At 38.6% G+C, this 12,450-nt stretch overlaps 1 protein-coding gene across 1 annotated transcript; it reads right to left on the bottom strand.

Moving 5' to 3' along the window:
- Positions 1–1,347: 1,347 nt before the first annotated feature.
- Positions 1,348–12,271, bottom strand: MBD4 (methyl-CpG binding domain 4, DNA glycosylase). The gene is made up of 8 exons (XM_054595669.1): positions 11,989–12,271; positions 9,248–9,468; positions 7,977–8,827; positions 5,402–5,476; positions 5,190–5,324; positions 3,902–4,051; positions 3,315–3,418; positions 1,348–2,415 (listed from the first exon to the last, which is right to left on the bottom strand). The coding sequence occupies exons 1-8, from the start codon at positions 12,079–12,081 to the stop codon at positions 2,338–2,340; spliced, it is 1,707 nt and encodes a 568-aa protein (XP_054451644.1). The 5' UTR covers positions 12,082–12,271; the 3' UTR covers positions 1,348–2,337.
- Between the last annotated feature and the right edge of the window lie 179 nt (positions 12,272–12,450).

The raw sequence follows: 12,450 nt of genomic DNA, 5'->3' as shown, positions 1-12,450 counted from the left end.
CGTCTTGGTTCTTGAACAATTCAGTCCTCAGCCAAGTTGTTGATGGAAAAAAACGTCTTGGTTGTCTAACAGAACTTCAGGTCTCCATTCTCTACCTGACAACCCTTTCATGCTCATACCTGTGTGATCAGTCATGAGTCTCTCAGGCAAGAAAGGTGATTCGGTTATTAAACAAGTCATTTCTCAAGCAGTTTTCTGGAACAAATTAAGTTTGAGAACCGAAGTTCCACTGTATTGATACATGCTGCAACATAAGTGAACCTTGAAGACATGGTGCTAAGAAGCCACACACTATATGGCCACATATAATATGATTCAATTTATAAAAAATGCCCAGCATAGGCAAATCTATACAAACAGAAAGCAGATTAGTAGTTACCAGAGGCAGGGGCAGAGGTGGGGGAGGGTGGATGGGGTGGGGTGTTGGGGGGGGCACTGGGTTTGCTAACAGGTACAGGGTTTCCTTCTAGGATGATGGAAATGTTCTGGAATTTAATGATGGTTGCGCAACATTGTGAATGTATTAAAACCTTTTTAATTGTACACTTCAACAATGATCATATGAATTTTGTCACGAATTTTGTCTAAATTAAGAAGAAAAACACTTGAGTTCTTACTCTGTGTAAGGTGCCACCTTTATGGAAATGCATTATTTTTGTGACTCCACAACCTGAGGTAGACACTCAGATCGTCCCTATGGGCCACATTCATGTAGCACTTTTGTAAGGCTCCACTTAAGCACTTAGGGGTATTAACTTAATAATCATATGCACCATTATCCCATTCTAAAGAGACTAGGAAACAGGCAGAGGTCAGGCAACCTCATCTGCAGCAAAGGGAAAAAGCCAGGCTTGGCTGTGGCACTCCTGATGGAGACTCTGGGGGAGAGGATTTGACAGCAGGCCCTGCCACCCAGCCACACCCGATGCCCTAAGCTTGGTGAGCTTGCCCTACCCTCCACCCCCAGCTGTGGTCCAGGGTTTCAGATGCCTATTTTCTTAGTTGCAGTATTTGGGGCACCTTGACTCCACACCTTATCTCTTTTGCTCCCCTTAATTATTGTCTGTGCTGTTCTCTCCCCCTGTGAGGGTCTCTACAGGGCCTTTTCATCTTTGTATCCCTCCCCAGCACAGAGCTTTGCACTTAGTGAATGCTACTTTGATGTTTATTAAAGAAAAATGTGACAAAAAAATTACAAAGTAGATGTTTCCCTGTTCTCTGGTCAAAATCCTGTTCCTCTCTAAAAACAAATTTGCTCACTAAAATGGAAACCACCAATTAGCCCTGCAACACACTGCACTTTGATTCTATTCACACACCACCATACAAGAAAGTTAGTTTCCTTAACAACTTATTTATTTTTCACTTATTCAATACATTTAATTTACAAATTATACCTTAAAATGGCGACTGGTCATTGAGACTTCCTAACAGGATTATTTTGGTTTAGCAAGTTCTTTCTAAGGCAAATGTTTCAGTATTTGAGCTATAACATTATGTGTGTTAAAGGTGACATAAAACTTAGAAAAGGTACTGTCCTCCAGCTGAAAGATGAGAGATGGGTAAATGCTTGAGTTTTCACAAAGGGATCAAAGTAACATGCATGAGCTAAAAGCCAATAATACTCTGATATGGAGTAGATATTCATATTAGGTTATCAACTGAATGCTGGGGTCAAATCTCTAATTCCTAAAAGCCAACATATGATGACAAAAGAATCTTATTTTTCTTTGAGATGTTAGCTTTTTTTTTAAAAGTAAACATATTTTTAAAATTAGCTGCCTAACACCTACTGTGCTATTTTTTTACATGTGCCAACACATGATGACAAAAGAATCTTATTTTTGAGATGTAGCTTTTTTAAAGTAAACATATTTTTAAAATTAGCTAATACCTACTGTGCTATCTTTTTACATGTTTAGCTGCAAACTCTTTGATTGCTTCTTCATAAACAATTGTATAATATGATTTTTATGGAAAGAGTACAAAAAGTCTAATCTTTCCTCAAGCAAGGTTGACAGAAATTTGCTTTGTGTCTATCATTCATAGTTTAGAAAATTTTTTTTCACCTTCAAATCAAATTTCATTATTGGAAAAGTCATATACATTTCTACGATTGTTGTGAAATCACAATTTATTTTTTAAAAAAACCTCAAAACATGATATATAGCACGTTCAGTAGAAAAGATCTACCAATGGCACACAAATTAAGAAAACATTAATTAGTTTCTAGTTGGGCTGATTAAAATTTATACACCTGGAAAGGTGGTTTGCTTAATGAAGCTCTGAAGAATCAAAGTGATGTATAAAAAACGAGTTTGAAAATGTCACAGAATTTTAAGGTAGACTTAATTTTTCGTGATTTTCCCAAAGCCAGTCATGATATTTATTTAACTTATGGTCTTCAGGGTGCACCTGGAAGAAATTAGGGAGACAGAGGCCTTATGTAAGTTAGTTAGAAATACATTTTTAAAATGTGCTTTTTAAATATATGGTGGGAGAACATACATCACGATAATATACATGGAAATTATAACCTTATGGGATTCACAAATCACATTTAAAATTGTATCTTACATTAAGATAATTCTTTATAGTTTATATTTTTCAATTTAGTACTGATCTTTACCAGAACCTGGGGCATGACTTAGTCATAACATGAACAAGCCTTAATATGCCACTTTCTAGTAGGAAAAATGGATTAAATGGTTTGCTCAGGTCACAATAAATGGTGAAGAAGGGCTGGGCTGGGCCAGACCTACTAGCTAAGTGCTTTAGGGTGGTCACAGACTAAGAGGACGGTGTAGCAGGCTACCTGGCAGTGCCTACCAGCCAGGTCATCACCTAGATGCCTGTGTACTAGGCAAACTCAATAGAATGGGCAGCTGAAGTAGGACCCAGTTACCACAAAAATAGTCTGAGACTACTAGGAAAAACCCTAGTAGCATTCCAAGCTCAAATGATCACTACTTTTCTGTGGTGTCCTCTTGAAGACTAGTATGATTGTGACAGGAAGAAAACCACATCAGGCTTAGAGATATTACATGAATGGAATGACAGGAACAGGGCCAAGTGACAAACTTCTGGCGGTCAGTCAGAGGCCACACCAAGAAGACTTTATGGACTTCTATCTATAGATCCTCTCCCTGCTGCCAGTAACTGCATGCCCCCCACTGCCCCTTCAGTTTGGAATAAAATCGTTTGCGATTTTAATAGCAAATATGTCCAAGAAACAGTTTTAGCCATAACAGTGGACTTATTCGGTCTCAGAGACAAAATGTGCTGGAGATGATATGGCTGCAAGTGGAGCTCACCTGCTTCCACTCATTGACGCAGAAAATTCGGTAGGAGTCATTGCCGTATTTGCCAATCCCATGAAGCTCAATCGGGTATTTCCACTGCTTTGTCAGATATTCATCTGAGAATATAACAGCTCACATATTAGGCCAGCATCTAGGAATATACTTTCTCCAAATGTGTGGTGATGGGGGGCTGGAGGGGAGAACAGCAGAAAAGGACAGGAAAGAATCTCTCCTAACAACCCCAGTTGTGATTGCTCTTTTTTCTGAGAACCTGAAGCATCTATCTGTCTGAACACCTGCCACTTCCTGACCATTATTATTTTGGGCTAACTCAAAGAGGTACTGTCCTAAGGGCTTTCTTCTTCACTGACTTCTTCCTCTAATTATGCCTAGATAGCTGGACCCAGCACTGGGCAAAGGTTTATTGCCTGGGTCGATGGGAGACTGTGGTTTGGGGCAAGTGGACTGTTTTTAAATGCCTTTGGTGCTTGAGCTGAATGACTTCTATTAACATAGCATCCATGGACATAAAAGTTTAAGGTGTGGCTTTCTTAAATAGGCACAGTTTATGTTTTTCCTTTGGGTATATGGTAAAGTACCTGAGAACTTGATAATGGTTTTTGCTCGAAGTTCGTAGAGACCAATAGGTTTAAGAAGTTCTGACACATCTCTCCAGTCTGCAGTTCTTGCTACCTCAGCTGAAGGATACTTCTCTAGAAACTCCCAAAGCACAGGGATTGCCATTTTACCTGTGATACAAAGATAACTATGTGATTACAAGCCTCCACATAGGCTAATTTAGGTTCAGGTACTTCCTCAACTACAAATCTCTTATAGGCCGCTTTTTTTATTTTTTCCTTTTTAAACCACTGATGAGAAGTAATGACCTAAACTAACAACCACTTCCAGAGTGAAAAACCAACACCAGAAACCTATTTGGTTAATAGTTCAGATTATGCTAAAACCTGGCTCAACATAAAACAGGGGTGGGCAAATGTAGATTTACAGTTACAAGTACACAGAACAGTTTAATTCTTGTATTACTATTTATTGTATTATTTATTTGTATTATAACTGTAAACCTACATTTGTTTACCCCTATAGTAGTTTTAAAATAATCATATTATCAGATAACTAGTATAAAAACGTACAGAATAGGTGTCAATAACATTAAAGAAAGCATTCAGCTCTAGCTGGTGTGGCTTAGTGGACTGAGTGCTGGCCTGCGAACCAAAGGAACATTGGTTTGATTCCCAGTGTGGGGCCCATGCCTGGGTTGTGGGCCAGGCCCCCAGCAGGGGGCATGTGAGATGCAACCACACATTGATGTTTCTCTTCCTCTCTTTCTCCCTCCCTTCCCTACTCTAAAAAATAAATAATATCTTTAAAAAAAAAAAAGCATTCAGTAAAAAAAAAAAAAAAAAAGATTTTATGCATGACTAAGGGATGTTATATAAGTGATTTTCATTGAGAACCAAAACTAATTTGGAAGTAGAAATAAATGAAAATCTGCTCCTTAGTGCTACAAAGGCTAGTCTAACTGATGAGTGAAGAGTTTGAGCGGTGAAAGGGGAAGACCTTCACCTGAGTTCACACGGACTCAAAATCAAACTTGAACACAGGCTTCCCAATCAATTCAGTGTTCTTTGTCATCACACTGCCTCTACTACGGCACTGATTAAAATAGTCCAAAAACCTGCCCCGGCTGGTGTGGGTCAGTGGTTTGGATGCCAGTTTGATTATCAGCCAGGGCACCTGCCGGGGTGCGGGCCAGGTCCCCACTAGGGGGCGTGCGGGAGGCAACCACGCATTGATGTTTCTTTCTCTCCCTTTCTCTCTCCCTTCCCCTCTCTAAAAATAAAATCTTAAAAAGAAAAATCCACAAACCTGAGGTCCGATTGAGAAATATAGTTGCTATGAGGAGCTTCCATGGATCGTGAAAAAGTGTTTCTTGGACAAGATTAAAAGGTGACCGAGGAGGTGTCCACTTCTTAAAGGCTTTGCGTCTTGGGGGGCTAAGAACTGAACAAACACAATGAATTAGAGTTGGACATATGAAATAGATTTAAAATCTGATTTTCTGATTGGGAAAGGGATACCTTCTTTGTTATACTTGCTGGAAAAATATAGGCTTGTTTTCCTTTTCTCTACTTGTGTCCGTGGGATGGTGTCTTCTGAAAAGGAAGAGTGAACATTGTTTATAGAATCTATGGTTTAGCCTAAAGAAGTATTCAGGGATGCAAGTAATAAACTACTATTATAAAGCTTTAAGAATGTACCTGGCACTTTACAAAAATTAACCAATTTAATCCTATGAATGACCTATGAGCTAAGGCATTCTTTTATCTCCACTCTACATATACGGACATTGAGGTACAGAGAAGCCGAGTAACCTGGCCAAGGCTAAGTAAGCATTACAGCTGAAATTCAAAGCCAGGTAGTCTGGCTCCTGAGTTCAGAGCTTTAACCACTGTTTTCTTTCTTTTTTATTTTTTAAATTTTATTGTTGTTCTATTATAGTTGTCCCAAATGTTCCCCCATTGCTCTCCTCTGCCCCACCTACTCTCGCTCCCGCGGTCAACCCCCATCCTGTTGTCCATGTCCATGGGTCCTTTATAGATGTTCCTTGTCTACTAGTTCTTTATGGCTTATGTTAGGAGTTCACAGTATTGTAAAATTGGAAATAATATGGAATATTTTAAATTATGATACATTTATATAATGCTGTCATTGAAATATTTCTGAGAATGTATCATAAAGACTTTCTCACATATTAACTTTCAGGTGAAAAAAAAAGCAATATTCTACATAGGACCCCAATTTAATTTTGAAAACAAAACAAAAAAAAAATATATATATATATATATTTACAGAGATTAGAATTAAATGAACCAAAATGGTATAATGGTTATTTCTGATAATTTTTCTTTTCTTCTTTAATTTTATTTTCCAAAATTTCTGCAGTGAATATTTTTACTTGCCCCCCCAAAAAAGGGAGGGGGGTAGAGGTGGGGAAGAATAGATAAAACAGAACCTTCATAAAATCCTGATTTTGACCTTGGAACACCTGAGATGAACAGGGAAGCTCAGTTATTTGATCAGCATTATCAGGCTTCCCAAGTTTCAAAAACCATCATATTTAATGCCCTCTTCAGCCATACCCTTTAAATTTGAATGTCAGTTAATAATACCTTGCATTTGTATACCATAAAGCCACCTTTTTAATTTATTTTACAATATTCTTGATAAAATAAACAGCACTAGTGAAGGGCATTATCTCCATTTTTACAGATGAAGAAACCGAGACTTAGAAATTAAGCAACCGTCTGAGAACGAGAGTGGTACTGATTGGAGACTGGGACACATATCCCAGTCTCCAGATTAGTTGTTGTTGTTGTTGTTGTTTTTTACCATTCTACAGTAGTTTAAGTAGGTAAAGCCTAAGAGAAAGAAAAAAGTTAGAACAATGGAAACTGTGCTTACTAGCTACTTGATGATTTTTTTCTGTGGGTTTCTATTAATAATGGCTACCTAGCCTTCTTTATTACTGAGAGATTGGGTAATTTCTACTTAAGCCAATGGGAAAATCTTTACTATTCTACTGAACATGTATTAACCTAAAGGTACTTCATCTAATGTTGAGAACTAGACTTTATGTACAGGATAAACTTCCATCGTGATTGCAAAAGAATGTTTTTAAAATGTAATTTGCCCGCTATACTATCAATAAATCTTTATAAGCCTGAAGGCTTTAAGGAGCTCAAAGTCTTCAAAGAACAGACTTGAAGAATTCTTATGTAGGTCCTAGGTATATATGGCCACCTTCTGTTAAAGGTGGAGATAGTCCAGGTACAGCAGAGACAGAAAATCATGAATGGGTCTGAGAGCAGGAATCAAGTCTAACTCCTTGCTCCATCAATTTGTCCAGGCTGTCTCTCACAGGATTTAGGTAAAATTACCATTGTTCTTTAAAGGAGTTATTCATTATACCATAATGCCGTAATGAATAACAAATGCTAGGCTGCTCAAAAGGTCTCCTTTTTAATCTCTTATTCACTGAGGTATTATAAAGGCAAAAGTACTCAGCTCTATACTCTGTATTAAGAGCATATTACAAATAATAGATGAACTATATGAGTAGTTTTGAATTATTTAGAGCTCTAAAGCAGTTGAGAAACATTACATTATTGTAGATGATAAAAATGACTATGATATATGCAAAATTAAATTGGAAGTCACACACCTGTAATAAGCAACAGGAGTGGTACAAAGAGAAAACACTGACTATCCTCAACCAGTTTATGTATAAAAGGAGCCTTCCCCAAACCTTTTCCAAGTGAAGCCTTTTCATTTCTCTCAAGTTGTAAGATTATTGGCTGGAAGGAAGATGGGAAGAAGGGAAAGCACTGCTGAAGAGAGTCCCAGCTGCTGCACTAGGGAGAGAAGGTAGCAGCCATTAATGGCACAATTCTCCTTTGCTGGGAGCATCAAGCTGATTGCCTCTGCTATAGGAAAGGGTCTGAAGACAGGTTAGACAGAGTACTAGGATCAATTGATAGAATGTATCTGCTATTTCTTCATTCTACTCTGATATCTTAACCAGTTACAACATAAAAATACAGTATCAGGAGTATAAACTCATCACGTTTAATAGCACTTTAATGCAATGAATACCTTGACATATTTTCACAGTAGAGTCTTTCTCAGTCTGTGAGCAGTTGTTGTCCATTTCAGAGCTACATTTTAAATTGTCAATATGCAAATGTTCCTTCCTTTCACCAACTTCTACTTTTGCTATTTCCTCAGATTCTAAAAAAGTATCCTCACACTTCTTGTTGGGTTCTGCATCTTCGGTTGAACAAAATTTGTTTATGATGCCAGAAGTTGTTTTTTCAAAACTAAAATTTGATCCTGGACTCAATGATTTTTCTTTTATAAGCCTCTTTTCTTCATTTGTCACATTGAGGATCTTGTTGCTTGCTCTGGCATCAGAAATGCAGGAAGTTCTATCATGCTGGCTTTCTTGTGCAACAGATTTACTTTCATCATCTGTCTTATACGCATATTCTCTTTTTCTATTACTTTGAACAGAATCTGGAAGACTCTTCCGGCGCCTTGTTTTAGTTTTCTTAACTTGAATTTCTTTCAGAGTAGTCATCTTCCCTTTGGACTTTCTAACCTTTCTGGAGTCAACATCATTAACACCCTCACCTTCTTTCAAAAGCAACTGCATGGAAGTAAAGTTTGGTAGTTCTTTGCTACCTTGCAATTCCAAACTACCACTTGGCAGGGGAAACACATTTTTTTTCCACCTGCTTCTTGTCCTGAGGTTCCAGTTTGAAATGCTACTTCTGTTTTGCGATTGTGATGTCAGACCTGCCATGCTGCAATCTTTATATCTTGATCTGGTGCCCCTTTTAGAAAGTACAGTAAAATCAAAATCTTCTGGCTTAAGAGAAGTCTCTTCATTTTTGTGAAGATAATTAGCAAGTGAACTTTTGGATCTGAACTTCAGTCCTTGTGGGCTAGAAAATAATATTTAAAGAAAACTTACTGATAGTAAATACAAGTGACTTAAAAAGAATCGAGACCACATTCCAGATTTGTAATTATTAATATCCAAATGTTGCCACAGATATTTGTCATTTAAAATAGTGATAAAATGGTATTTTTATAAGTTTCCTCTATAAGAAGGAATATGATACTATAAAATATTTTACAAATATAACTTAAGTGCAACCTTACCATTAATCATTCACAGTAGGAGAAAACGTGTATAATGTCCCTAAATCACTCGATAAAATCAACCAGTGACACTGAAGGAATGGAATCCATATGGTTTTATAGTAAAAATAGAAAAAGGTCAAGATACCTGCTATACTTTCCCACTATCTGTTAGGACAAAATTATATGGCAGCACTGTCTTTACCACCTTGCATGCTCACCTGATAAAATATACATCATATTTTCCTGCTGTTTTTCCAGATAACCTCTGCTTCACAACTCTTTCCCAGCCACATGGGACAGACTTGTGGTCTCCTGTCATTTCTGCAGCACCACTCTGAGCAGAAGCAATGGGTTCTTGTAGCAGGGGATTATACTCGTTGCTGCTTTTTATCATCATTTGTTTTTCATCTTCTACTATTTCTGATCCCAGAACATTTTTCTCGCTGAAAAAAAAAAGTACAAGTGATTATTAGCTCATTTAAAATTGATTTTCCTCTGCTCATTCAATTTTTATCCATGACAGAGCAGGAACCACATGGACTATTTGGATTACGGAAGAGATTAAAATCAGTATGGACCAATCTTATGCTAGGGAAATGTCTTCCTGCCCTCCAGCAAGGGGTAAAAAGGGTTGGAAATCTCTACATAATGAAAAACTCAAGCTAGTTGCTAAAAACTTTTTTTAAAAAAATTAATCATTCAATAGGGCTATTATAAAAACTTCTGGTGACACTGGGATAACTTTAAAAAAATATGAACCAGTCCCAGTTGGTAGAAGCATCATCCCATATACCAAAAGGTTCTGGATTGGATCTCTGGTCAAGGTGCGTACAAGAGGTAATTGATTGATGTTTCTCTCTCCATTGTAGTTTCTCTTTCTCTCCTTTCCTTTCTCTAAAATCAATAAATATATCCTTAGGTGAGGATTTAAAAAAAAAAACACACACAAAAAAATGCTGAGCTTTTACCCTGGGAGCAACAGATCTGCTTAAAGGAGTCAGTGAGGCACTCTCCTCTTCCCCAAATAAGTGAGGTAAAAATGATATATATATTGGGTTGGCCAAAAAGTCCATATGGTTTTTCCTGTAAAAGACACATTTTTTAAAAATTTATTTATTTTTAGAGGGAGGAAGGGAGGGAGAAAGAGAGGGAAAGAAACATCAATGTGATTGCCTCTCCTGTGCCCCTTCCTAGGGACCTGATCCACAACCCAGGCATGTGCCCTGACTGGGAATTGAACCAGCGACCCTTTGGTTTGCCGGCCAGCACTCAATCCACTGAGTCACACCAGCCAGGACTAAAAGACACATTTTTTTATTTTCACCAATAACTTTATTGATTTGGATATTCTGAGTACGTCAGCTATCTCCTGCATGGTATAACACTGACTGTTCTCAATGTCTTGATTTGATCACTATCAACCTCAGCTGGTCTACCTGAAAGTGGAACATTGTCCAGCCAAGAAAATCTCCAGCATGAAACTTTGCAAACCAGTTTTGACATGTTCCATCAGTCATAGCACTTTCTCCATAGACTACACAAATCTACTTTTGTGTTTCAGTTGTTTTTACCTTTCTTGAAATAATAAAGCACAATATGCCAAAAATGTTGCACATTTTCTTTCATCTTCAATATTAAAACAGCTACACCAATGTTATATATACCAATGTTGATTTTTTAAAAAAAGATTTTATTTATTTATTTTCAGAGAGGTGATGGGAGGGAGAAAGAGAGGGAGAGAAGCATCAAGGTACAGTTGCCTCTCCCGCACCCTTTACTCGGGACCTGGTCCACAACCCAGGGATGTGCCCTGACTGGGAATTGAACCCATGATTTGGTTCACAGGCTGGCACTCAATCCGCTGAGCCACACCAGTCAGGGAGATATGTTTTTTTTTAAATGCACACTTTTATGACAGCTGTCACTATACAATTTAACAAAATTGTTTTGAATGAAGTTAAAGACAAGTAAGTGCTACTACAGCCATCTTATGGGGAAAAAAACCCAAATGAACTTTTTGGCAAATATGTGTGCACTTTTCTGGGGGAAAGTATCACTTTCATCAGATGTTGTAACCCTCCAAAAGGTAATTTCTGACACAGAATTTTCAAATATCTTTCATTTTTGATCCTCAAGATACCCTGTGAGGTAGATTGGATGATTACTCTAATTGATAAAATTGACAGGAAGTTTAAGTTACTTGCAGAGCTCATATCAGAACCTACGTCTACTAAATCTTGGTCTAATACTTTTCCCCCTGTACTATTATTGAAAAAACTTCAGTAGAGCATATCCTAATCACTAAATCGCACATTTCAAAACTTGACTGGGTCTATAAAAGTGTCTAACCTAACTTCTTTTCTACAAATAGGGAAACTAAGCAAGAGATAGTGACTAACTAAAATTAGAGTTGAGGTCTTCTGACATAGTTTGGGGTTATGTAATTTTGGGGAGCTTGGTTGGATCTTGAGAAATTATATAGTTCACAATTTTATAGATAAGGAAACTGAAACCTGGTGAAAAAGTGCAAACTTTAAGGTCAACATACTGGGTTCAAATACCGGGTCTGTCATTTACTAACTGTAGATCCAAGAGCAAGTTGCTTATCTTTCTTCTTTCTTCTTCTCTTACTTCTCAAAGGACACATTTTTGGGGCGCTGCCGGCTGCTTGACATGACAACTCCCCCCAAGGTCTTCCTAGGATCTTCCAACCCAGGTAGGCCTCTCCTTGTACCATCTCCCTGCTCCTCCCAGCTCCCTCGTCCTTTTGGGTAAGAAAGTCAGGAGCACCTATGGCTGACTCCACCGTAATATCACTGAGCTCCAGCCTGAACTCCTAGTTACTAACCTTCAGGCCTCAAGGTCTCTGTCGACCATAGGTTAGAAAGGCCCACCCACTTCTGTTAACCCGCTCCCATTTTACAGGTGGTGAAACTGCGGCCCGAAAAGGGATAGTAACTTGCCAGAGGTCACACGACGGGTCTGAGGCTAGGCGCTCATTGGAGGTGCTGGAGGGGGCAGGTCCACCGTCCTCCACGCTCTGACTCTCCATTCCAGTCGTGCCCCTCAAGCGGGCTCCGGTTGCACCAACAGGCCGAAAGGGTGCGACGTTCTGGGTGCGAAGCAGATTAAGATTTGAAAATTTCGTCCGCTCACGGCGCTGGGCAGAAAGCGAAAGGTGAGAGAAGTAAAAACATGTCACACTCCACAGCCTCTTTCTGACCGCCCACTCTGCCACAGATATTTCCACGGCTCAGCCAATCAACTCCTTTGTCGAGGAAGACGCACCGCCCCCTACTCCTTCGAACCAATCGTGCACGCCTCAGCTGCCCAGAACCCTACTAGGGTCCAGTTCCAGCTTGGCTTTTGTTCCTTGTCTTGAGCCCATTTTTAGACATGCGCACTCATAACTCTGCGGGGC

Source organism: Pteronotus mesoamericanus, unplaced genomic scaffold (assembly GCF_021234165.1).
Source record: "Pteronotus mesoamericanus isolate MK-2021 breed Mesoamerican mustached bat unplaced genomic scaffold, CSHL_Meso_final scaffold_54, whole genome shotgun sequence".
NCBI lineage: Eukaryota > Metazoa > Chordata > Mammalia > Chiroptera > Mormoopidae > Pteronotus > Pteronotus mesoamericanus.
The sequence above is the reverse complement of the archived record's forward strand: the minus strand, read 5'-3'. Positions and strand labels throughout refer to the sequence as shown.

Coding starts and splice junctions, on each gene's coding strand:
- MBD4 (XM_054595669.1), bottom strand. CDS start 12,081: ATGGAGAGTCAGAGCGTGGAGGACGGTGGACCTGCCCCCTCCAGCACC. Junction 5,325..5,401: donor CAGCAAGTATAACAAAGAAG/GTATCCCTTTCC, acceptor GTGTTTGTTCAG/TTCTTAGCCCCCCAAGACGC. Junction 4,052..5,189: donor ATTTCTCAATCGGACCTCAG/GTTTGTGGATTT, acceptor TTTGTATCACAG/GTAAAATGGCAATCCCTGTG.